Raw genomic sequence first — 26,493 nt, 5'->3', positions numbered from 1 at the left:
AAAAGCGTAATATTTGTACAAATATTTGCCTGTTTGAGACAGTGGGGGCCATCTGGGGAATTTCAGGCTTAAAGTGAACATGGAGGAGTGGCAGGCAGTGAGACTTAGTGTTTAGGTGAATGCTAGATCACAGCCATGCTAGTAATTTGGGCTTTATTCTGTAGATGATGGTGACGCATTTAAAGATTCTGTGCAGGGGAATATTGTCATTACACTTGTGTTTTAGAAAAACAGTCTAGAGGTTTGTGAACTAGGAAATGGACTAGAAATTTATGAAAGCTAGGGCTAGATGAAAGAAATAGTAGACTGAAACGTGCATTCAGGTAAAGACTTAGTATTTCATAGTGACTTTATGTGAAGATTGTGAGGAGTCTAGAATGGCCCCCAATATTCCAAAGAGAATAGGTAATATATACTACAAGGAGAAAATCTGTTTATTTTGTTTTTTGTTGTTGTTGAATATGTTAAATTTAACACAGCCTTTGGTAGGTCTTTTTTGTTTTTTTGTTTTTTGAGACAGGGTTTCTCTGTGTAGCCCTGGCTGTCCTGGAACTCACTCTGTAGACCAGGCTGTCCTCAAACTCAGAGATCCTCCTGATGATAGGTCTAATTTTTTTTTTTATTAGAGGCATTTTTAATTGAGATGGATGTAGATACTTATTATTGGTAGTTTAGAAGCAATTTGATTTGTATTAAGTGGTATAGTTAGTTTGTTTTATTTGGAAATTTCAAAGGACTGCACACAAAAATACCTTTGATATATTGTCAGGGAAGTACAGGTGCTTAAATTTCATGACATCTCAAGCTAAAAATTGACCTCAAAGTTGTTCAGAACTTAGCTGCGCTCCTTCAGCTAAAGGTAGGACTGTGAAAGACCCAGCAGAGTTTCTGTGGCGATGATGGAGTTGTAGGAGTCTTTCCTGACTTGGAGAAACAGTACCAGTGAGTGACAGTGTTGGCATTGCCTGTTCTCTTGCCAGTCCTCTTGCTAGTAGGTGACTTAATGGCACTGAAAACTAAGATGCACAGAGGAAGAAACTAAGGTAGTTGGATCCTCATCGACTTTTATCTGGAATGATGTTTTGAGATATATGCATGCTCAAGGACACAAATGTATCTTTTTTTCCCCCGCCTATTTACTTGTGATTTAAATGTGTCTATGTTGAGCTGTCATTTTCACTATTCTATTACCAGATTGTTTCTTGTTGCATTAAGGGGGAAAAGAGAGAATAGAGTTGCAAGTGCCTGTGGACTTCCCCTACTCCACTCTGGAACCCAAGTCCATGGGATCAGTCATGGGGTTCAACCAGTGGACTGTTTTCTTTGTTGAGTTAATGGTTACTAATGTTGCTGTCTGTTTTCTTTCTTTCTTTAGGTTTCATGTCCTCAGCAAGCTTCTGAGTTTCATGGCACCTATTGACCACACTGCAATGAATGATGATGCCAGGTGAGCAGTAGATTACTTGTCTGTCTCAAGTGGCTTCATGAGAAACTGGTATTGACCAGTTCTACAGACTATTGCTCTCCTCTTTTTTATCAGGCGTTGGCATTGCGACAAGGTCCTTGTCCTGTGTTTACTCCCATGATTATTATAAAGTCAAATCAAAATTTCCATGAATGTCAACACTGCCATTTAGTGTTTTGGTTTTGTTTCAGCATTAGTCCACCTGCCTGGGTCATCTGAGTTCTCCATCCACAATCAGTGCTCTGTGTGTGTGCTTTGTGCATAAGCGCTCTATGCAGCACTCGGTGAGGCGAGGTGTAGCTTCTGTTGTGTTTGTGGAAGCTGCTGTTGGGGATTACAGTATGTATTCACAAAGCTGAAATGATAGCATATATAGAGGGAAAGTATGGGTGTTCATTGTTATCCGGAGACAACACTTTATTAGTATTTGTTTTAAGACAGGGTCTCACTATGTAGCCCAGGCTGACTAGAACTCATAGAGATCTGCCTGCTTTTAATCCTAAGTGCTTTATTTTATTACTTTTTGTTTTGTTTTGTTTTTTATTTCTTGAGATTGTTGGCTCAGGCTAGCTAGGAACTCTGTAGTCCAGACTGGCTTGAAACTCAAGACAAACTCATCCTTCTGTCTTATTCTGCTAAGTGAGGGGATTACAGGGGTTTACAATCTTTTAAGAATAATTTCTTCCGCTGTGTATGGTGGCATGCATCTTTCCCCCCTGCATTTGGAAAGCAGAGACAAGTGTATCTCTGTGAGTTCAAGGATAGCCTGGTCTATATAGCAAGTTCTAGACCGGCCAGGGCTGCAATAGTGAGTTCCCATTGAAGAAGGGGGTAGAAGAGGGGGATGTATTATCTCTTCTGTTTATTAATTTGCATTCCACTATAATGAAGAGATTCCTCTTGTGTTTCTACCATTGAGTGATTTATTTATAGCAACATGGACTCCTGCTTTCCTATCTTACTCAGTGAATAGTTTATCTTGATATTAAAATTATATAGATTCATGGAAGCCCCTCAAGCTGGCTTGTGTCCTTTTGGTGTGACTCCAGCATTCTTTATTTCCTTATTCTTTGGCATGTGATACTTAAAACTTCTCTTTTTTGTTTGGTGGTTTGTTTTTAGATAGGGTCTCACTACATATCCCTGTCTGGCCTGGAACTCTCTATGGACCAGGCAGGCCTCATCCTGGGCCTTTCAAAGCTTATTTAGTACCTTCCTTGTGCTTGCTCTAAAATTGTTGTTTTGTTTTGGTTTGGTTTGGTTTGGTTTTTGGTTTTTTGCTTCTTTTTTTTTTTTTCTGAGACAGGGGTTTTTCTGGGTTACCTTGGCTGTCCTGGAACTAACTCTGTAGAACAGGCTAGCCTTGAACTCACAGAGATCTGCCTAGCCTGTGAGCATTTTTATGTTGTTAAAATAATTTTTAAAATTCAAATGACTATAATATATCATTTAGCTATTCACTGACTAGTAGGCATATTATTTTATCACAAATAATGCTTTGGTAATCTTTTTAGGATAAACATTTGCCAAGTGAAGTCACTGGTTAACTGTAGGTTGGCATAGCTTTGTCAGGTGTCTGTCAAGTCACGTGCAGTCTTTTGACTGGCTACCAAACCTCATTAGATCACTTTGCCTCTTGCCTGAAAATAGTAGATCTGTAAATGTAGGCAAACACAGTTGGCTGTTTATCCTTTGGTTTGTTTAAATACAAAGCAGCTTGTAGATAATCTTATATGCACTTGTATCTGTTTTGTGACCACATTTTTCTCAAGTGCTTTGGAAGTGTCTGCCTAGCTATGTCTTTTTAGTGGTTTTGGATCTAATCATTTGAAAGTTCCAAAGGAAAAGCTGAGTGTTATTCACACCTGTAATCCCAGCTCCTGAGAGGTGGTGGTGAAAGGATCAGTAATTCAGGGGGATGGAGTAACCAGTGACAAGATGGATGGCTTAGTGGTTGGAAGCATGTACTGCTCTTCCAGAAGACCAGAGTTCAATTCCCAGCAACTTTGTCGGATGACTGGCACACAGTACACACACATACACATAATTTTTAAAAATGAAGGTAAATCTTTAAAAAAAAAAGAACTTAGACTAGATGACTCAGTGCTTTAGAGGTCCCGGTTAGTTTCCCACATGTGGCTTACAGCTTTTCCAGGGGATTTGATACCCTCTTGTTGCCTCTGTGGACACAGGTACATATGTGACACAGATACATGCATGCAAAACACTTGTTAAAAATTAAGGAAATTAAGCCGGGCAGTGGTGGCGAATACCTTTAATCCCAGCACTCAGGAAGCAGAGGCAAGTGGATCTCTGTGAGTTCGAGACCAACCTAATCTACAAGAGCTAGTTCCAGGACAGCCTCCAAAGCCACAGAGAAATCCTGCCTCGAAAAGCCAAAAAAAACTTTAGGAAAATTAAAAAGGAGCCAGGTAGTGGTGGTGCATGCCTTTAATCCCAGCACTTGGGAGACAGAGGCAGGCAGATCTCTGTGAATTTGAGGCCAGCCTGGTCTACAGAGTGAGTTCCCGGACAGCCAGGGCTGTCCTGTTTTAAAAAAAACAGCCAAAAATTAATTAATTAAAGGAGAGGGCTAGAGAGATGGCTCAGCAATTAAGAGCGCATACTACTGTTGCAGAGAACTAAAGTTCAGTTTCCAGCACCTACATCAAGTGGCTCACAACAATCTGTAATGCTAACTTTAGCTCCAGTTGTTCTGATGTCTCAACCTCTAAGGGCATCTGCACTCAGGTTCATTCACACACACACACACACACACACACACACACACACACACACACACACCTCTAAGGGCATCTGCACTCAGGTTCATTCACACACACACACACACACACACACACACACACACACACACACTTAAAGTAAAATAACAAATGTAAAAAAATCCAAAAACACAACAATTATTTAAGACCACTCTCAACTACATAGTGAGTTGGAGGCTAGCCTGGGTTACATGAGACCATGTCTCAAAAGTTGAAAGGTAAATTGTGTCTTTGTTTTCCTGTCCGAATAACATAGAAAAATGTATTAAGAAAGCTAGGTGTTATTTTGGAATCAGGCTTCCTGTGAGTAGCTTGAACTTAAAAAGTATCCTGCTTCTAACTTCTGAATATCAGCATTACAGTGATGTCCCACTGTACCAGCTTGAGATTATATCATTAGCTCAGGGAGTAAAGAATAGTAATGAATTCTTTTGAATACATTACTATAAAACCATTTAGAGTCCAGTTTTCCATTTCTTAGGAGCTCCCTTTTCTCCCCCCCCTTCCTCTTTCCTTCTCTCCCCCTTCCTTTCTTCCTTTTCTTTTCCTTTGTTTCCAGGTTCTTATGCATCCCACACTGGCCCCAAACTTGATATATGGCAGAGGATGACCTTGAACTTCAGATCTTCCTGCCTCCACCTCCTGAGTGCTGGGGTTACAGGTGTGTACCACCATGCATTTTTTGTTCAGTGCTGGAGATTGAACCCAGGGTTTCATGCATGCTAGGCAAGTACCATACCAACTGAGCTGAATTCCTAGCCCTGGATTTTTCTTATATTATCTAGTACTCCAGAGGTTCTTTATTTTTTCAGGATCTTATCTATACGTATCCCTTTTGATGATGTATTACATGCTACACTTACAAATTATTTGAAAAGTCAGGCATGGTGGTACTTACCCATAATCCTAGCATTGAGAAGTTGAACCAGGAAGATCAAGAATTTAAGATGAGTCTGTCCCATACAGTGAGACCCTCATCTTAAATCAAAACAAACAAAAAAGTGTTTCAGAATGAGTGCAACCATTAGAATCATTTGATATTGGATGCCTAAGATACAGGAACTAATTGCAGAGCAAATCAGCCTGGGTTCTTCCCAGAGCTAGGGATGCTAGAGCTGACATCTCTTGGTCTCTCCAGACCCCTGTGGTCCTAAGGTGGCTGCCAGCTTTAGTCACCTAACATCTGCTTGAGACAGGAAGAGAAGGAAAGAATGGTGCCAGCCATATCTGTGAGCTCTTGTTTTGAGTACAAGCATCCCTAGAATCTGTTGTGCAACATTTTTCTTGTATTCCCTTGACCAGGTCTGTGTTGCATTGCTACTTCAGATAGAGCAGCAAAGGAGAAGGGGTTAGCATTGTGTCATTTGGGCAGCAGGCCTGTAGCATTCTCTATTTACAGGAGAATAAAGGTGTTTGCTGTTTTTGTTGGATTATGGTTACCAGCATCCTTCTCCAGTCAGATAGCTTTGTGATAAGGAAGTTGACAATGGTCTTGTGGCCGGAGAACTGAACATTTATATTGTTTGAATACTGGAGACTCAACTTGCTTATCTTTTTAACTCAGAATAGACTTATAAGTGTTCTGTAGGCTACCTTTCCCACTGAGTATTATGTTATATAACTCTACTTCTTTCTCAATAATTGTTTATAATTTCATCAAGTTTTATTTAGCCAGTTCCCAATGAATGGTTATTTATTTTTCAACATTATAAACAATATTGCAATAGAACAAAAGCTCCTTACACACACACTTAAACATTAATCGATAACCATCCAAAAGGATTTGCTAGTCACAACATTCAATGACAGTACATGAAAGTTTGCTTCTTACACCATCATTGCAGGTTACCAACCCTTTTAATGTTTTCAGCAAAAGAAAAAACTGATATCTTGTTATCTTAATTTGCGTTTCTTTACATTTTTACTGTATAATTTTGAACCCTTCATGCTGACACATGCTTCCCGTGAATACTGGGATATGAGGAGGCTGCAGATACTTTAGTCACCGTAGAGCACTGTCTGACTTGTACTTTGTCATTTGCCTATGGATCTTGTTTCTGATGTCTTTCTCAGTGGGACCCATGTGCTTAGGTTTATTAACATTTTCCCTTACAATTTCTGGTCCCTGTACCATGCTTATAAAGTCCTTCTCTAACTCAAAATCATTAGAAAAAAGAACAACAACAACAAAAAGCAAGCAAACAAACAAACAAAGCTACTGTTTAAACCTCTGTTCTTTCATACTCTTGGCAAGAATGATTTTATTTGTACGTTAACAAAACCTAAACTGTTCACTTGAGGAAAGGCAGTGTGAGGAGACAGTGGCATTCAAAGACACAAAACAGAATACTACTGGATGAATGTTACAGTGCAGTGGCCCCTCAGTACATATGGCAGACTGGCTTCAGGATGCCTACTCTTCCCATAAGACATCAGAACCCACCACTGCAATAACAATTGTCTCCCTACAAATCTGTGGGGAAGGTACCAATGCAGAGGCTTCAGTTATGTATAAACAGTGTAGTATTTGCATAAACTTCTGCCAATCATTAGACTCAAGCATCTCTACTCAAAATGCTCAGAACTAGAAGATTCAGGAGTCTTCCAGGTTTGGGGATATTTGCATAGACTTTACCAATTGCCTCCTGAATAAGAAAATCTGAAATTGAAAAGGTGGCACACTGTTCAGCTATTTGAGCAGCATGTTGGTGCTCAAAGTTTCAGATTTCAGGGGCTAGGATGCATCTAATGGTACATACAGCCCTTGCCTAGCATCCCTGAAGGTTCCATTCACAGCACTTTGAAAACAGAACAAAGCACAAGTTTAAGATTTTCATATTGAGCTGGACCTTGATGGTGCACACCTTTAATTCCAGCATTTGGGAGGCAGCGGCAGGCAGATTTCTGTGAGTTCGAGGCCAGCCTGGTCTACAGAGTGAGTTCCAGGACAGGCTCCAAAGCTACACAGAGAAACCCTGTCTCAAAAAACCAAATAAATAAATAAAATAAATAGGAAGATTTTCATATTGGTGGTACCCAACATTTATAAAGCAGCAAAAAGAAAGAAAGAAACAAACAAACAAACAAACAAACAAACAAACAAAAAAGTTTGAACCAATTTTACTGCCATGCAAAACTCTCCAGGACAGTCTGATGAAAGTGCTTGTAGCACTCCTTATATTTTTTAAACAAAAAACTAAGGAGCTATAGAGATGATTCAGCAGTTAAGAGCACTCTTTGCTCTTATTACAGGACCTAGGTTCAGCCCCCAGCAACTATCTGAAATTCCATTTCTGGGGTATCCAATGCTCTCTTGTGAACCCCACCAGTGCCAGGCATGCAGTGTGAACTTTCACATAGTACATATACGTACATGTAGGCAAAACACACATAAAATAAAATGAATAAATTGTAAAAGTTAAAACCACTAAGCAGGTACATGGTATCCTGGTGCATCTGTATCACAGTTTGTGAAGTATGAAGAGAGTGTCTCTGCAGTGATCACCAGTGGGGAAGGGACAGGATGACTAGGAGTGAAAAGACCAGTGGTGCTGCAGTTCTCCTGCCTCTAGGTCATTCTTAACCTACTCTAGGAGAGAACTCATGCTGTATCTTATTAAGAGGTGAGAAGCCTTTGATGTTTATTGCTGGGGGTTGGGGGTGAAGAAAATGGTACTTTTACTCTATTGTGTGTCTGTAGTATTTGAATTTTCTACAGTAAGCTTGTATTGGTTTGTATCAACAACAACAAAAAGTTATTTTCATTTTTGAAATTATGAATATGAACTATGGATGCAGTGGGAAGAAAGGTTCTGATACTCCTCTGTTGAAGTGTGCAAAGTGAAAGATAGTCTCTCCCTGGTGGCTTCTACCCTGACCTGACTTTGTGGCACCTAGCTACCTCTTTTCAAGCTCCCCTCCTCAGTCGGGGTATGATGTAGCTAGGCAACTCAGAACTCCCTGAGCTCTTGATGTTTTGTTCCCAGAAGCAGCTCCCCACAGTTCTGAGTTGATCCAGGTCTGGGGGTTGTTGTCATCTCTCTGCAGGTGTTCCTTAGCTCCAGGTTATTGTTTGCAAATAAACCTAAATTGGATTCATACCCAGTGGGTTTGGGGGCTCTGAGTGTTCCTCTTTGACTCTCCCATATCCCTATCCAGTTTGTGTTGGGTGGATTGGACTGAATGGGCATGCAGCACAGGGAGTTGGATATCCTAGTGGTCTGTGGAAGGGCAGTGTGGCATCCCCATCCTGTCCCCTGTGGAGTAGTTAGTTAATTCTTGCTGATACAAATTCCTTTCTCACACTAGGAATTTTTGTCTTCAAGTGATCTATTTAAGAAAACAACAACAACAAAACCTTTCTAAATGCAAAGTAACCCAGCTGAGTTCGTATGTCACCATACCCTTTGGGAGAGGTTCACTTTGGACCCTGGGTTAAGTGCTTTCAGGGCACTTCTATTAGTTAAAGTCCAGTCGGTGTGTACTCCAACTCTGAGGGAGACACATGTGTCTGGTATACATTTCCAGAATTGAAAGAATTTTTGTGTGTTTGCACAAGGGTTACCATGAGTCTGAAAACAAGCCTGGCTTTGCCACACTGCACTGAGCAAGTCTGTTTTGTCTGCTGGAGGCAGGAAGTCCTGTGGGTCTGTAAAGACAGTTAGCTGTGCGCCTAGGAGAATAGGCACGTGCTGCCGCTCTTTGCAAGTTCTCCCTTCCCCTCTGGCTTGTGGGCAGAGGTCTTTGTGAGCTGGTCAAGGATTTTGAGAAGCAGAGCTCACCTCTCCTGATGTGAGTACTGACCCCAGGGAGTTTACTGTGGTCATTAAACTTTCATGACCTTCCTCTGCCACTGCTGATGGCAAGGCACTGGGAGATGGGGAGATGAGCTGCCTTTTGCTGTCTATGCTAGGCACTTGGAGGCAGACTTTAAAGGTGTGAGGTCTTGTTGTATGATGCAGGTAGAGGTCAGTCATGTGCCCTTGGCAAGACCCTAAGGCTTGCTGAGAAGGGTCCATGGCCAAGCTGCACTGACTCTGGTTTCTGCTCTTGGCAGGGACAGTGGGCTAAGCAATGTCAGTCAGCTGGGTACTGGCCAGAGAAAAGTGGCATGGCTGCATTTGCTGCCACTTCTAAGAGGGTTCTCCCACCATATTGATTCTGGCACTGACCCTTATAAATGCAGGTTATGGTATTTTTTTCTGTGTAACTTTGTCTTATTACAAACATAATGGCAACATTTAGAATTGCTTGGTTCCTCTGCAACAAAACAAACAAAAAACCCAAATTCTTAGAAACAGCCTCATCCTCTCCCCCTCAATAAAACATCACCTTTCCCACTTGTATAAAGCTGCTGGCCTTAAAAAGAACAAGGAGAGGAAGGACCCTGTAATGATAAGTACTGTGTACTGAACACATTGTTGTTTTACATCTGGAGTTTAAGAAGTGTACAAATGTAAGCCTGTCTTGTAAAGTGCTTTGTCAACATCATGGCCATGTTGCTCCTGAGGTGCCGTGATATAATAGAATTCCTACAGGCAATTTGTCTTCCACTTGCCATTTTTGTGTATGGCTCTGCAGCCTACATGCAGGCATGTTCTACCACTCTCTTGTCCTGTCCCCAGGGCAGTCCTGTCCCCAGCCCGTAGTTCCGGCTTTCTTAAAGCTGTCTACCTACTATGCTGCTTTTATTCAATAGAGCGGGCTTGATGAGCTCTTGTGCTGTAGCTTGCCTGGCATTGAGAGCTCATCTGCTAATGACCCCAGGAGACACAGAATTTTCTGTTGGGTAAGAACTTCAGGCAAGAATGGTTAAAATACAGATGTTTTCTCCGAAGCTGCTTATCTCCTAAGAAGACACGGGTTATTCTGACAGGTGAAGCAAGTCTGGGCAGATATGCAACATTGATCTAATCAGTGGAACAAGAGCCCTCTCTAACTGGTGCTACCTTTTACCAGTGTCATTAAAGGCTCCCATTACTCTTTTATTAGTCGCTCCCTCTCTTCCTTATCAGATTGCAGAGCAAACATAACTCACGGCAGTGATTTGATCTCTGTTAAAGAGGATTACAGCTTTGCATTAACTCGGATTGACATAGTTTGTAATTCACTTGTTGATACTCAGGCGGGTGTTGCCACGCGCCTGACCTCCCCCAGCAGTGCTGAAGGGAAAGCACCCCCATATATCATCATTAAAGATGGCACCCAGCACAGACCGGAGATCCAGGCCTTTCTCCAGTAACAGCAGAAAGTACAAAAGGAACATTCTAAAGTTCAAGCCTGAGACTTGGTCCAGACTCTCAAAGCTGGCTTGAAAAGAAAAATACTGCTGTTGTGTCTTTGCTTTTCCCGTTTGCTGCTATTTGGCCTCTCACTGTAGAGAATTTGAACTGTCAAATTGAAGTTTGGTTCCAAGCAGGATAGAGAGTGATAAAAGCACATCTTCTTAATGGAACTGTGGACACAAGCAGATAAATCCTTCAACATGGGGCTTCCTGGCTGCAGCTCTCATTTCTGTAGCCACGGTTTCAGCATTGCCTCACAATTTTAAATTCCCGTTCCCCCTCAAAGGGGATTGCATGTTCTTTAAAGTGGTTCCAGTTTTTTTGTTTTGTTTTGTTTTGTTTCTTTTTTAAAGGATTTGTCTTAAAATTATTACGAGATTCTAAAAGTAGCATCTTGCAGGTACTGTATTAACCATAGCTAAAGTGGCTTCCAAGTATGTAGCTGAGCTTTCCCCCTCTCTCTGGATTGCTTACACATGTTATTAATGTTTCCCCCGTGACCCCCAGCTGACATCAGATTGAGAAACCGTGTAGACCATTTTTGTTTCTTTGTGATGCCCTTATTTGCTCTGGCTTTTCTACCCTGAGCTGGCCACCCAGTTCTGATAAGCAGTGAATGGCCATGAAGGACAGTGTCGTTCTGCTTCCTAAGCACTGCTCTGTCAGACCTGGAACCTGCCTCCCCCACATTTCATTCAGTCCTTATCAGAAGGCAGAGAAATGGCCGACAATATCTACATTTTGTGATTAAAACACTAGGCATGGGGTAATTAAATAACTTGCTCAAGTTAAAACCAAGTTGTAAACTAAAGTGTCCCAGAGTGCAGCTAACCCCTGCTGCTGCTACTAGGGAGTTTGTCTCTCAACCCAAGACAAAATTTTAACTTGCCTAGAGTAAATGTTTTTCTTTTGTAAAGGGACCTTACTTATGTAGGAAAGCTTTGCTTGCAGGTTGTTTACATTTTGGTATGAATCACTGAATTCCCTGAACCTGCCCTGTGGTTATTCTATGTAGTTCAGAGGGCCTAGACTTCCTGATAAGCTTGCCTTGTAGTCCCGAGTATCCTGTCCATTTGCTCCTTTGGTTCTTCTTCCACCATTCCAGACCTGTCACCTCATCCTTGGAGTGTCTTTTCCTCTATAATAAAAATAATATATGTGTTTGGAAGAAAATTGGGAAAATACAGAAAGGACAAAGTTCATTTAGCACCCTGCATTTCTTTCTTTTGTGTGTACTCACGCACATTCCCTGGCACATGCGGAGGCCAGAGGGTAGTGTGTGGGACTTGATTCTTCTTTTCCAGCATATGAATTCCAGGAATCAAACTCAGGTCAGCAGGTCTGGAGACTGGTGCCTCTACCACCTGACCCATTTTAGCAGCCCTGCTTTTTTTATCTTTTACAAAACATTTTGTGTAGTTTTTATTTAGACAAGTATATACATGTCTCTTCCAGTTACTCTGGATTGTAAGTATTTTTGTGCCCCCCCCTTTTTTTTTAAATCACACAGTAACAAAATCCATCACAGGCCTTTTTATTGTGGGGCATTACAGCTGCTTTGGCACATCTAAAATGTCCATACTGTTTGTGCCTGGCAGTCCTCCCTTCATCTCAGGAGCTGTCCCCACATCCTCTGGTTACTTTATCCAAAGCTTACAGCCATGTTGGAAAAACCTGAGATGAGGGGTTCAATATTGGGGATCTCTGACACCCAGCCTTTGTTTAGAGCATGTTTGAGGTTATTTTTGCCTGGATGAACCTATGGGAAAGATCTCAAAAAACACTCATGTCTTCTTTAATTTTGTATTATACTTTTGATTTTTTTTTTTTTCTCCTGACCATCTTGACTCTGATTTTTATACCAGGTTGGGTTTCTGGTGACCTCCTACAAATTACTGGTTATTTTGGAGCTCCAACAGGACTCCAACATGGTGAGCTCCAACAGGACTCTGGATGACTAGTGGAAGATATAGGCTGCTTATAGAATTGTCCATTTAAGAAGAAAATAGTAGTAGAACACATTCTGTTTGTGCATCAAGAAGGCATCATAAATCTGGTTACCTCTGTTATTTTGGTGTTGGTATGAAAAGAAAGCATAGAAAGGAGGCAGCCATGTCCAGGGCCATGGGACTAACCACTCCTTGAAGGGATGAGACCTTCAGTGAGCATCAGCCACACCATGTATTCTATCCACAGCCTCCTCTGGGAAGCAGTGCACTTTATAAACATTAACTCGTTTTACCCTCTGGGCACTTCTACTTAAAAGGTAAATAAGGCTGAAGGCTGTTCTTCTCCAATATAGATGAGAAACACCAGTCAGGGAGGGAAATGGCTTGAGCACAGGCTAGCTAGGTGTGGTCTAGATGGGACTGTGCTGTCGTCCTGGGCAGTTTTCCTTTTTGCTTCTTAGGGCAGTGGGGGGTGGGCCTTTGTGTGGAGTGTGAAATGCTGCAAAGACGAGCAATTGTTCTTCAATGCTTTGTGCTCCTTTATAAGAAAGAAGAAATCAATACACATTTTCTCATACACACACATGGCAGCCCTCCACCTCTCCCACAGCTCGATCCTGCAGGGGGAGGCACAGCTATGCAAGCCAGCAGGATACACCAGCTTCCAGGGGAAGGCATGGCAACTCCTCATTCTGCACTTAGTAGTCAAGCTCCCTATCACACTGCTGACTGCAGAAGCTAGTTGGTCCAGCCAGAGTGGGAAGGTGCTATGCTCTAGGGGCTAAGGGTTCTTTGGGTGTGCCCTGACAGGAGGTGTACCTAGCAGAGACCCTGTTCAGAACTCTGTCCTGGTTTATGGAGAAGTTCTTTGAAGGATACTATTAGGAAATAAAAAGGTGGAGGCAGCAATTTTTATCTTTTCAGTTATTGTACAGAGAAAGCGAGGCATGGCAGCTCATGCCCAGAATCTCCATACTCTAGAGGCTGAGGCAGGAAGATCACTAAAAATTCAAGGCCAGCTTGAACTATGCAATGGTGGCCCTATCTAAAGTTGTCTTCTCTATTATTATTTTAAAAGATGGCACTGATATCTGAAATTCAGCTACAGCTTACTGCCAGTAAACAGTTTAATGTAGGATATGAATAAAAGAATTTTTGCCACTGTAAACAGAGTGATGGATTCAGGTGACAGAAAGACCTTGCAGGGCAAAGGGGAGTACAGTTGATTCCATGCATGTTAGCAGCTCTGGAGACTCAGTGTCCTTCACACAGAAGAGACATGAGATTGAGAGCAGGTCAAGTGTTCAGATGCAATAGAAAAGCTGAGAGTGGAGGGTGAAAGAGGAACTGAAAGACAGGCAGGGCAAGGAGCTCATGGAGCCCAGCCAACTGGGCTCTGGGCATCGTGACACCAGGCCAGCTTGCTGGCTCTTCTAAAGGGAGGAACAGTGTGCCTGGCCCAGACCCTCTGGCTGACGTGAACTTCCTGGCCAGCTTCTACGTGTTCCCACTCCTTAGAAGTTGAGGTTCTGTGGAATGATAATGGCATCCTGTGCAGCCCCAGGCCCCATGTCCCCTGGGCCACAGCCTGCCGTGAATGCCAGTATGCCTGGGCACCAACTTCATCTTCTCTGCCTCTAAGGAAGTGGTTTGTAACTAAGCAGGAGCCATTGGAGGGGCTGCTGGCTGTTTGAACAGGGAGCTTCGTCTTCCTGAAGCCGCAGGAAGACAACAACACAACAACAGCCAACTCTATTGCCAGGATCATGGTGGCCTGATGTTAATATTAACATCTCCAGCAAGGCAGAGTGCCTTGTGCCCAGCTCCAGAATAAAAATAAGGGAAAACCTGGTAAAAACAGTGAGGTGATTTGTCGTCTTTCCTTTGTGAGACCATTTGTCTTCTCTCACATCAAATCTGTTATAAAACAGTCAAACTGTGAGAGTAGAGATCATCCCAGGAATATGGAATATTAACGCACGAGAGCAGCAAGGAGCAGGGCTCCTTTTGTCTGGAGACACCCCACCTCCAGCAAGTCCAATAAAGTAAATTATTTTTCTCTAAAAGAATATGAAAGACTTCAAGCTCCCGGTAGGAATGGCAGGAGTTTGGGTGTTTTCATCTTTGTTACTATGCCGTGCATTTATAACTGACATGTGAGGAGAAAGCCCTTACAGATTCCTACTGCTGTCCCTCTTCCCTCCTTCCTTCTCCCCATCTTTTCAGCTCCTTTGTTTGGGACCTGAACCTGCTTCTTTAAACATTTATAAATCTTGAGTCTGTCTGATCTTTAGGAGACAGGCCAGAGGCCACATGTCACCAGCTGTAATTTAGAGTTGTAAGACTAAAAGCATCTGCAGGGGTTTGAAGGACCTAGTTCTGACCTGACCGAAAGAGTACATTGGAATAGCCCTCCTCAAGTCTCCTTCAAGCTCTGGGAGGATGGTGATGAGAGCCGACAGCCTGGGTAATTTATGGGCTCCAAGCTGCCTGGTCTCCTGGTCCCCTTTGAAATGAGTCGTGTACTGCCACCTTGTGGTGGATTGGCACATCTGCGGTTTGCTCTCTGGAAAGCAGGGACAGTTTAAGATTTCTTTGCATCCAGACCTGGTGATGAGTGATAATAGAGAGATTCTCTGGGTCACATTCTACTTTTCCAGCGTTGATTCCATCAAATAGTTCCCAGGAAGATTTTTAAGAAAAAAGGCACAAAAAAGTGGGTCTTCTGTGGGAAGTTGCCACTTTTGTTGCTTCTCCCTTCCGTGTGTGTGTGTGTGTGTGTGTGTGTGTGTGTGTGTGTGTGTGTGTGTTGCTTCATTTCTGGTTTGGATTGTGTTTGGTGTGAAATATGAGATCAGGAAGGAAGTCTGTGAGCCACTTTTGGTCGTGGTAGGAGAATAAGGGAGTCTGCTTTGACCTCCTTAGCTGTACACGGGAGTCAAAAATCCACCCCCCCATGACTTCATTGTGTTATTGGGAACCAACTGTGAGATGTCAAGGCAGCCAGTTGCTCCTCATACATGTGTGAAGGAGACACTGCTTTGTGCTCTAGAGATAGCACTTTATGGAGAATGCTGTAGTCTTACTGCTCAAGAAGCTACAGGTTACTCAGGTCAAGGTGAGAACCAGCTATGACAGCAGGTTGCAGCCTTGAGCACCATTTCATACTGTGCTATAGGCTATTGCTATGCTCACTTTTCCTGTTTAGATATTTAAGGCAGTAAGCAGTTGTCCCTTGGTCTAATGTATCTTTTTAAAAAGAAGAAGAAGCAGTGCACAACCATTGTCCTCTGGGACACTCTTTCTGGCAGTTAGAATGCAGGCATTTTACTGGAAGAGAACCATTTATTTAGTGCTATTGGCACGTGCCAAGTGTTAATTGGAAGGCACCTTCTACTAGCTATTTAGAATGTCTGAGCCTATTGGTTGACAGAGCAGAAGACAGTAGAACTCTGAAGGCAGGGGATATAAGTGTTCAAAATGTAGGAGGCTAGCCTGGGATATGGCTCAGTATTACAGCACTTGCCTGAGATACAGAAGGCCCTGGATATGCGCGTGCTCTCCCTCCCTCCCTCCCTCCCTCCTTCTCTCCCTCCCTCCCTCCCCCTCTCTCTCTCTCTCTCTCTCTCTCTCTCTCTCTCTCTCTCTCTCTCTCTCTCTCACACACACACACACACACAGTCCTCTGTTCACACTGACCCATCTGGACTCCAGCAGCAATGCTACAGTTGACATAGTGCTGGGATTGGCAAAAGGGTCTGAGGCCTCACCCAGAAAGGCAGATTAGAGGCATTCCGGGTTCAGACACTCTATTAGGAGGATTTGCAGCAGCAGTGGAGAGAGAAGCCGAGCAGCCAGCTATAGGGCACAGCCGTATACCTTGCTTCTGTCCTGGCTCTGGGGGTGAGGGCCAGTAGGTTAGTCATTAGTTATAGAACGGCAGAGTTCTGTCCATGGGACCCTCTTAAGTGGAGTAGTTGTCTGGGCAGGTGACTGATAATAGCCACCCTTCTAATCTGACTTCTGCTGTCCCTTTGGTTTTTTTTTTTTTTTGTCATATTTTTGTTTTGGATTTGTTGTTTGGTTTTTGTTGTTGTTTTGTGGGGTGTTTTGTGTTTAGATTTTTAAAATGTGTGTGTATATGTGTGGATCTGCATATTGTTGCAGGTGCCTGCAGAGGCCAGAAGAAAGCTTCAGATCCTCTGAATCCGCATTTATAGGCAGTTTATAGGAAACACCTAAGTGGATGCTGGAAACAAAAATTGGATCCTCTGCAAGAGTAATGTGAACTCTTAACAGCTGAGCCTTTTCTCCGGCCTCCTATTGTATCTTTGTTATCCTCCACAATAGTTAGTGAAATTCAGGTTGGCATTCAAACATTTATTAATTTGTCACATTGTGCGTTGTATTTGAGGCCAAGGAATATGCATATCTACTATGAATTTATAAGCTTCAAACAGTGCTAAGTAGCTGGTTGGTTGGTGGTGGCGCATGCTTTTAATCCCAGCACCCAGGAGGCAGAGGCAGGTGGATCTCTGTGAGTTTGAGGCCAACCTGGTCTACAGAGGGAGTTCCAGGACAGACAGGGCTACACAGAGAACCCTGTCTCAAGCAAACAAACAAAAATCTGCAAAGTAAATTGTCAAAACACAATAGGAAAAGGTATTGTCAATGACACTGTTTAGTCAGGATACTGTAGGCACCAGTGTGCTTGTCTATACAAGTAGCCTCCACCTGTGTACTTGGAGCCTTCTTGCAAGGTTTTAAACTTGATCTAGACTTTGCTCAGCATGACACTGGTGGAATTAGAATTGTTAGTCTTCTGCTTGTGTGCACTGTCTTTGTCCCTGCTTCTCAAACGTATGTAGAGGGTCATGTTCATGCTGCTGCCCTGTTGTGTGTAGTGTAAGGTCTGCAGTGTTCAGGGGAGGTAGAGAGCAGAAAGAAAGGTGGCCCAGGTGCTTTCTAAGTATGCCGTGGGTATTTAGAGTTGCCTGGCTCCTGAGAAGCAACAAATGAACAATTCCAAGTTAATCAAAGACATGTCTTATCCTCCCTCCCTCCCTTCCTCCCTCCCTCCCAACTTTAGACAGGTTCTTGCTATATAGCCCAGGCTAACCTTGAGCTTGAGCCTCAGCCTCCCAAGTGCTGAGATCACAGGCATGTACCATCATGCCTGGATCAGATTATGCCCTTAATCAGAAGGGCAGGTTGCCGTGTCCAGTGTGCCTTTGGAACACATGTGACTCACTTAGAGTCCATGATCTAGTTTTAAAGTGTGGACGGGTTTTTTCAGGGAGCCATGGGTCAGCTGCTTTCTTTGTGCTGCCCACAAAAGCAGTCAGGTACAGCATGTAGGAGCTGGGGGTATCTTAGAGTTTGGGGTTTCCAGGCCAGAGTAGGAAAAGCATGGTCTTTCAGAAAGCAGATAAAGAGTTCATAGCTGGATGCTGCAAGCTACTGACCTAGCAAACTGAAAGCCCTGCACAGGCCATCTGCAGGTTTAATGCGCTGCTTTCTACTGTTTGCCCAAATAGCATCATGACAGTGATCTGTGTTGCAGCCCTTCAAGGAGTATGCACATGGAGCTGAGGGTTTGTTTTGCACACACACTCATTTCACCAAGGGCTGTGTAAATCCTCACTTACCAGTGTTTTGCTTGTGCTTCTCAGCCAAAGCCACATCTTGCTCACACATGCACATACACTCTGCCTTCATGGAAAATGGCTGCTACTGCATGATAATTTTTTTCCAGAAACAGGTTTTATGATAATATAGTAAAAATATTAAATTAGAAAATGCCTCACTAAGGGTTATAAAACCTTACTACACTAGAGATAGGTAATTATCCCCTCTGCAGCCTAAATGACAGTTTAAAAGAAATAAAAATGTTCGTGCTCATTACTTGCTTTTGTGGGTTGTAATAAAGGGTGAGTTAAATTTTAATTCAAGGAAGAGCCCCTGCCATCGACCCTTCCACCCTGGGTCCAAGTCCTAGTAATTACTCTGTTGCCTGTTCTCCTGTGTAATTCCAGCATTCATATGTGTTCTACAGTGGACATTGCCACTGACCACCAAGAACAGGGGTATAGAAACAAAGCAGGGAAGCGTTTCACATCAGACTCTCATCTTTATTCCTGATGGCGATCAGGAACAGTATTCTGTTTTTGCAACAATAGCTCACCAAGGTCATTGTGCAGAGCCTGACAGGGACCTCAGTCTCAATTCTCCATGTACACAGAGGGAGAAGCAGACAGGGTTAATCTGCAGAGTTGATCGTGGATCTGTCTACACAGACAGCTTTGGCTAGGAAGGACACTGAAGGGAAGGCAGCAGAGGCCTTCTGGCTGCCTTGTGGCCACTTCAGCTGTCTCTTTTCTAGTGTGTTTTCTTCCAGGTGGGTAAAAGATGTGGGTGTGTTGCCTCTTTTCAGGTATTTCTACCTCTCCCTCAGCTGACAGCAGATCTTGCAATTGCTTGAAGGTGGGACTATTTAAATTTACCAAGAAAAATTTACATAGGGTTGCCAAGGTGTCTCACAGGGTATAGGTGCTTGCTGCCAACCCTTACAACTGGAATTCAATACCCTAAACCCACATGGTGGCGGAAAGAACCAACTCCCACACCTTGTCCTCTGACCTCCGCATGTAATCAGGAATGTGCGCCTACACACATATACACAAAAATCAAACAAAAGTACCACCCAGAAATCCATTACATGGCAATTTAAAGTGTGTGATGGGTGCAGGATTTTGTATTCTTTCTTCAGGGCTGAGCTCTGGCTTTGCCAGAGTCACTTACGTGTTCAAAGTCCAGTATAACAGAAGCCCTGGGGTTTTTTTTGGGGGGGGGGTGTAGAAAAGGTAGGGCAGAGCCCAACAGCTCTGGCCAAGGAGGGGCCTAACTCTGTGGTACTCTGGGACCGAAGGGAGGGGTTTACTGGGTGTCTAGAGCAGGATTGGAAGGGGTGGGAAGAGAGGGTGGGTTATTCTGTGTCCTTGGTAGGGTAGTTCCATCTGAAGCAGCCAAGGTCAGTGGGTGAGGTTTTTCAAGGTCCATTCGAGGGGCAGTGATAGCTCTCAGTCTGGGCCAGCAGGGTGAGGCTGGGAGGGAATGAAAGAGCGCTGTGCCTGCTTCTCTCCTCAGCCACCATCGCCTTGAAGTCATGCTGTCCTTTTTGTCATTCAGCGCTCTCCTTCTTGTTTAATTTTCTTGGTTGAAATGGCTAGAGAGGCTTGTGTGTGTTGGCAGATATGCAGGCCACAGTGCAAGGACTGAAAGCAGGCCTGGGCTGCTGGGGATCTGTGGGGGCGGCATGTGGGTGCTTGTTCCCATGGGGCAAGCACGGCCTTCCACCTCTGTAGGGTTGGACAGATGCCTAGAGCTAGGGAACAGCAGGAATGTGTATGGTTCAGAACTGGTTGACACTTTAGGATGAGGCTTCCAGCAAATTCTTGTGATTATAAAATGCCTGTGATAAAATTAGGGACCCTCTGTTATTTTCTGTCCACAGTTTCTCTGCCTGTTCAGTGGTCCCCTCATGACAGAGCTGATCTACATCTGGCTTCTGCATTCAGGTTTCTCTCTCCCTCCCTCCACTTTGATATGTCCTTACTGCTGGGGTTCCCATGGAAGTTTCTCGTACTCCACAGCTACAGCAAGTGCTGAAAAGCTGAGCCGGAATCATGGCGCAGGCCTGTAATCCCAGCACTGGTGGCAGAGGAGAGCGGCTACAACCTAGAGCCAGACAAGATCCTGTTAGACAAATCAACAGTTGCAGAGATGGCTTCTGTTGCATCAGGGTGGCTGCTGGCAGTTTTTCAGACAGCAAAGAACACCTTCAAAAACTATTTTCTTAATATGATGGAGGTTGTTGAGGGCTAGATATGAAGGTGTCAGGTCTGGCTTGGTTTCCTCTGGGAATTGAACTCCCTGACTCCTTAAGAGTCCTGTCTGGCTGTTCTGTTTTTGGGCAGTCACTGTTCTGTGGACAAAAGCAGATGTGGGCTCTTACCTCAGTTAGGTGTGGCCCTTAGGGCTGTCCCCTAGGTCTTGGGGACTCACATCTTGTGGATCTGGCCTGCTGGAGCTGGGGGCCTCCTCCCCATCCACAGAGGAAAGCACTCCAGGGCCTAGTTCCCCCAGCAAGCCTCCCACCCAATTCACACTCTGCCATTTCCCCTGCTGACCCGGGTGTGGTTCGTGTAATAGCAATGGAAGTTGTAATCATCATTTGCTCTATTTTTTTAAGGTTTATTTTTAACTTTATGTGTATATGAGTTTGTGTATGTCTGAGGAGGGCATCAGGTTGCCTGGAGCTGGAATTATAGGTAATAGTTAGATGCCAGACATGGTGCAGGGAAACAACGCTGGTCTTTTGAAGAGCAGCAAGTGCTCTTAACCTCCGAGCCATCTCTTCGGGCCCCTATCACAGTATTTTTAATGTCCAAATTCAGCTTTAGAGTTGGGCATAATGGTGCATATCTGTAATCCCAGCACTTGAAAGGTAGAGGCAGTAGCATCCATAGTATGAGGATGGTGTCAAAAGCAGTAGGACCCTATCTCAAAACTATAATGGGCTAGGGGGATGGCCCAGTTGGTAAAATACTTGCTGTACAAATGAGGACCTGTGTTTGATCTCAGCACCCACATAAGAAGCCAGCACTGGGGAGGCAGAGACAGGAGGATCCCTAGAGCTTATTGCCCAGCCAGCCACAGGCCAGAGAAGGAAGCCCTGTCTCAGCTCACAGCTGGACAGCTCCTAAAGAAAGTTTCCAACACAGCCACACATGCACATGCACAGGCAGCTGGTTTTATTTTGTTGGTGTGTATCATATACTCGTGCACGTGTATGTATTCAGGTCCCTACAGAGGTCACAGGAGGAGCCAGCTATCTTCATCTTGCTGAACCTCGAGTGCAGTTTTCCTAGCTAGCCTGGCTGGCCCGAAAGTCCCAGTGACCCTCCTGTTTCCACTCTTGCCCCCCAACACCGAGGTTACTGAATGATGGCTACTTGTAACTTTTTACATGGGCACTGCAGATCTGAACTCCGCCTTATGCAGCAAGCATTTTACGTAGTGAGCCACCTCCTCACCCAATAATGTTAATTTTTAAAATCAAACTTTAAAAATAAATTAGCCAATTAAATTATTTCTTAGACTGAGATTAGAGAAAGGGGATTGGGGGAGGGGAAGAACCCTGGTTCTGTTCTGAACCTCTGCACATATGATCATAATTGGAATCTTGTTGCTGGGTCATTTTCATTGTTTTTCAAGTACTGCCAAGTCCTAGAAAATGTATGAAAACTAAATTATATCCCCTACATCCCATGTCTGATTGAATCCTCTCATTGCGTGCCAGACTCATATATCCTATTAAAATATTCAATCTTGTTTTCTTACTTGAAGAGCCTGTCTGTAAAGGGCAAACTTATAGAAAACTCATTCCCTGGAGACAGGGTATCCAGCCACACTGGACTATTTACATATTTCACTATGTGATTGGCTGCTTCTGGGTTTCTTCCTTCCCTTGTATTTGTGAATAAGTGCTCCGAGATGTGGTTCTTAATTACATGGCTGTGTTTTCAATTGAAGAAACAGATGAAGGTATTTCCCAGCTTCTTGGTTTCTTTTTAACCTTGAAAAGTTAAGCAGTGTGTTAACCAGCTTTCTTTATTTCCTAGGACCGAGTTGTATCGATCTCTTTTCGGCCAGCTCAACCCTCCCGATACAGACCATGGGGACTGATGTCATCATCCTCCCACTCCAGACTACTGGCCCCCACAACAGGACCTACCTGGCTACTATCAAGGATAGATGACTTCAGGATGCAGCACCTGGGATCCCTGGGACGGTGTTCTTTGGGAGCATATACCTTGTATACAAAGCTCAGCCTCTGTGTCCTTTAACCATCATAGATATTGTCAGGGCTGGAGCCATGGCTCAGGGGTTAAGAGCACTGACTGCTCTTGCAGAGGACCCAAGTTCAGTTCCCAGCACCCAGTGCCCTATTGTGACCTCTGTAATCACCAGCACTCGGGTGTGTACACACCCCACACAGACATACAATTAAAACTAAAAGAAATCTTTTAAAAGAAATCTGTTGTGAGTTCTTGAGCTAGAAGTGGTTTAGAGTTAAATTGCACAATGACACACTTGTTGAAAGGGTTTGTATTTTTCTGGTTAAATGGTCTACTTGTACACTATAAAACTCCATTTCTTGCTGAACAGTGGTAATGAATGATATAATCAGAGGCAGGAGGATCTCTGTGAGTTTGAGGCTACCCTGGCCTAAAGAGTGAATTCCAGAACAGCCAGGGCTATGTGGAAACCCTGTCTTGAAAAATTAAATTAAAAAAACAAACAAACAAACAAACAAAACAACCTCCATCTCTTGTCCATTCATCCCTGAATGGATACTCAGGTTATTTCTACATCTGGACTGTTGTGAATGATGCTGTGGTAACTGTTGGGTCATCTGACCCTCACTGCGCTGACCCTCACTGTGCTGACCCTCACTGCACTGACCCTCACTGTACTGACCCTCACTGTACTGATCCTCACTGCGCTGACCCTCACTGCGCTGACCCTCACTGCGCTGACCCTCACTGTGCTGATCCTCACTGTTCTGACCCTCACTGTACTGATCCTCACTGCACTGACCCTCACTGCGCTGACCCTCACTGCGCTGACCCTCACTGTGCTGATCCTCACTGTGCTGACCCTCACTGCGCTGACCCTCACTGCGCTGACCCTCACTGCGCTGACCCTCACTGTACTGATCCTCACTGCGCTGACCCTCACTGCGCTGACCCTCACTGCGCTGACCCTCACTGTGCTGATCCTCACTGTTCTGACCCTCACTGTACTGATCCTCACTGCACTGACCCTCACTGCGCTGACCCTCACTGCGCTGACCCTCACTGCGCTGACCCTCACTGTGCTGACCCTCACTGCACTGACCCTCACTGCACTGACCCTCACTGCGCTGACCCTCACTGCACTGACCCTCACTGCGCTGACCCTCACTGCGCTGACCCTCACTGTACTGATCCTCACTGCGCTGACCCTCACTGCGCTGACCCTCACTGCGCTGACCCTCACTGCGCTGACCCTCACTGTACTGATCCTCACTGCGCTGACCCTCACTGCAGTGACCCTCACTGCGCTGACCCTCACTGCTAATTTCCACTCCCTTTGTTACTGGCAAAACTGGGACTTCTGGGGCAGATGGTGGTTCTGTCTTGTGTGTGCTTGTGCAGTGTTTGGTACCCAGGACTTTACATTCTCTGGGTATGTGTTTTGCTCTCCAGCCCCTTTTCAGTGTTTGAAAGAGCTGCTGCTTCCTCCTCCTCATTCCCCACTCCTCCTCCTCCGTCCTTCCTCTCCTCTCCTTCCTCCCTGTCTTCCCTCCTTCTGTGCAGAGGTGTTAGCCTGCATGTATGTCTGTGTGGAGCTGTCATATCACCTGCAAGTGGAGTTGCATACAGTTGTGAGTTGCCGTGTGGGTGATTGGAATTGAACTGGGTCTGGGAAGCACAGCCTTTGCTCCTCCCTGGAGGAGCTTCCATACTGTGCTTCATAATGGCTGCTCTCACTTTCACCTCCAAATGGTATTCAGGGCTCACTTTGTTGCTTTGCCAACATTTGTCATGACTTACCTTTGGTAAAAGCCATTTTCCCAGGTGATGCCTCAGTGTGGTTTTTATTTGCACTTCCCTAATAATCAGTTATGTCCAGCATTCTCTAGTGAACCTCTTGGCCATTGTATATCTTCTTTTGAGAAGTCTTTCTCAGTGTGGATGTTTGTTCTTTGTATGGATGGGTGGATGGGTGGGTCAGTGGATGTGGTATGTGTGCACAGAGGAATTCTATCCAGCCTTAAGCCAAGAAAGGAGTCTCTCAGTGAGAGCATGGATAAGCCCGGAGGACACGTAAGTGAAATAAGCCAGGAACAGAAACAAAGATCTCAGCTGTAAGCAAATCTAACACAGTTAACTCCCAGATGAAGAGTAGGATAGTGGCTGCCAGAGGGGACGGATGACGATGGGGAGTTGCTGGTCATAGTGTATAGGGGGTTGTGTAGGCTGGAGGAGTGAGCTTTGAGAACCAGAATAATCGGAATAAATTCCAGATGTCTCATCACAAAAATGATCAGTGTGGCACTGGATCTGTCCAGGGCTCAGTTCAGCCACTTCATGCTGCATACATCTGGAATGTCACGCTTAAGACCATGAATGGATGAGGTTAGGATTTTTCAGTGAAAAATAACAATTTGGGGCAGAGGGTGTAGCTCATTGTTAGAGCACTTGCCCAGCATACAGAGGCACTGGGTTCCATCTCTGGCACCAAAAGCAAAATGCCAATCATTAAATTCATGAAAGAAATATGTTCTGCTTTGGGTAGATGAGCACTGGCTTGTCAAGGCCCTGAGAGTACAGGGTCCCTAAAATCCCTAAAATCCACAGCTGGGCCCTGAGGATTCCTACTTGACACTTTCCTGCTAGGGAGCAGGGGACCAACCCTGACTTCTCAGGCAGATCTCCCACTTCAAGTCTAGCCTGATCTGTAGAGCGAGCTCTAAGATAGCTAGGGCTTTTTAAAGAGGCCTCCCCACCACCACCAAAAAAATGAAAAATCCCTCAGGCCCTTCTCTCCCATTCTCCATCACTATTGAGCTTAGCTGCTGTAATCTGGCAGGAGGAGGTGGTTGACTTGTTTTTCGTCCACAGGTCAAAAGCTGGAAATTAAATCCCCATGAGGGGGATTTATTGGCCAGAAAAGATAATGGCTACAAACCTGGATGCAGGTTCAGTTAACAACCAGACATCTCTAAAGTTGGGTTTGGATAGTGTAGCCCAGTGACAAAGTTTCTTGTCCAGGATCCCACATGTGTCTCACTCGGGAATGTGTACCACAGTTACTTTGTGGATGGAGCTGCTGTAGGAAGGGCAGGGCTTTCCACCTCTTCCTCATTGTGCCTCTGCAGATTGATCCCAAGGTATCCCAAGCTTGACTGTCCCCAGTCATTCAAAAGGTAAGTCAGCAGAAATCAGTGGGTCCCACAAACAGGCCTTTTCCCAAATGGTCACTTTTTAAAATACGGAGTATCCCATCCTAGGACCACAGCCACTGCTCTAAGAACAGTGTGGGGATGAGCTCGTGGGGAGCATCTGGGTGGCTGATGGAACCCAGAAAGGAAGAAGGCTTAGACAGATCAAAAATGTCTGGAGCCCAGCAAGTTCAATTAAAATGAGTTAGACAGACAGGAGAGATGAAAAGGGAAGGGAAAAAATTCTCACTAAAAGGGAGATGTGCGTTTTAAAATGCAGAAGACCACCCTCCTTCCAGCCAGGAATAAATTGGAAACTATTTTAATTGACACGGATCCTGCAATTCAGCTGTTACTAGAAAGGCAGATTAGTTGATAGATTTGCATTTTAATAAAACTAATACTTTACATTTGGTAGCTAATGCCGATTTCCAAATGAGTTGGGAAGTTATGTATAAGCCCACTGCAGTGGTGACTGAAGCATCCTTTTGGTGTGGGGTTTGCTGGTCTGATTTTTGTCCAGCCTACTGCCTTACACATCACTCATAAGCCATTGTCCTTCCCTGTCTAACAGTGTTCTCAGCAGGAACTAAACACCAGAGGCGGCTGCAGCACCTGCCAGCACAGGTCTGCCCGAGGATGGACAGAGTGGTAAGGTCAACTTCTTGCCTTATTTTTAGATTAAGAAAATTAATAAAACTCATCTGTAATCCCATCACCCAAAAGTAACAGCTCCAGCCACTTAGGATGGCATAGACCTGAGGCAGAAGAAATGCAAGTTTGAGGCTAGTCTGATCTACACAGACTCAGTGATAATGACTAGATGTTATTAGAACTGAAAATATAATAATAATAATAATAATAATAATAATAGTAACAATAATAATAATTACTATTATTACATAAGTGAAGTGCTTCTGTGACCTTGCCATGGGTAGGCGCACTCTTCCCCCAACAGCCG

At 44.3% G+C, this 26,493-nt stretch overlaps 1 protein-coding gene across 1 annotated transcript in view; it reads left to right on the top strand.

Annotated features, from left to right (window-relative positions):
• Aatf (apoptosis antagonizing transcription factor) overlaps nucleotides 1–22,579 on the top strand; it is a 96,450-nt gene extending 73,871 nt beyond the window's left edge. The window contains exons 11-12 of the mRNA XM_027426414.2: nucleotides 1,376–1,447; nucleotides 22,165–22,579. Of these exons, the coding sequence (XP_027282215.1) occupies nucleotides 1,376–1,447; nucleotides 22,165–22,228 (136 nt within the window). The 3' untranslated portion in view covers nucleotides 22,229–22,579. The remainder of the gene's footprint in view (nucleotides 1–1,375; nucleotides 1,448–22,164) is intronic.
• Nucleotides 22,580–26,493: the final 3,914 nt, after the last annotated feature.

This window comes from Cricetulus griseus, chromosome 7, assembly GCF_003668045.3.
Source record: "Cricetulus griseus strain 17A/GY chromosome 7, alternate assembly CriGri-PICRH-1.0, whole genome shotgun sequence".
NCBI lineage: Eukaryota > Metazoa > Chordata > Mammalia > Rodentia > Cricetidae > Cricetulus > Cricetulus griseus.
This window is presented reverse-complemented; position numbering and strand designations above follow the sequence as displayed.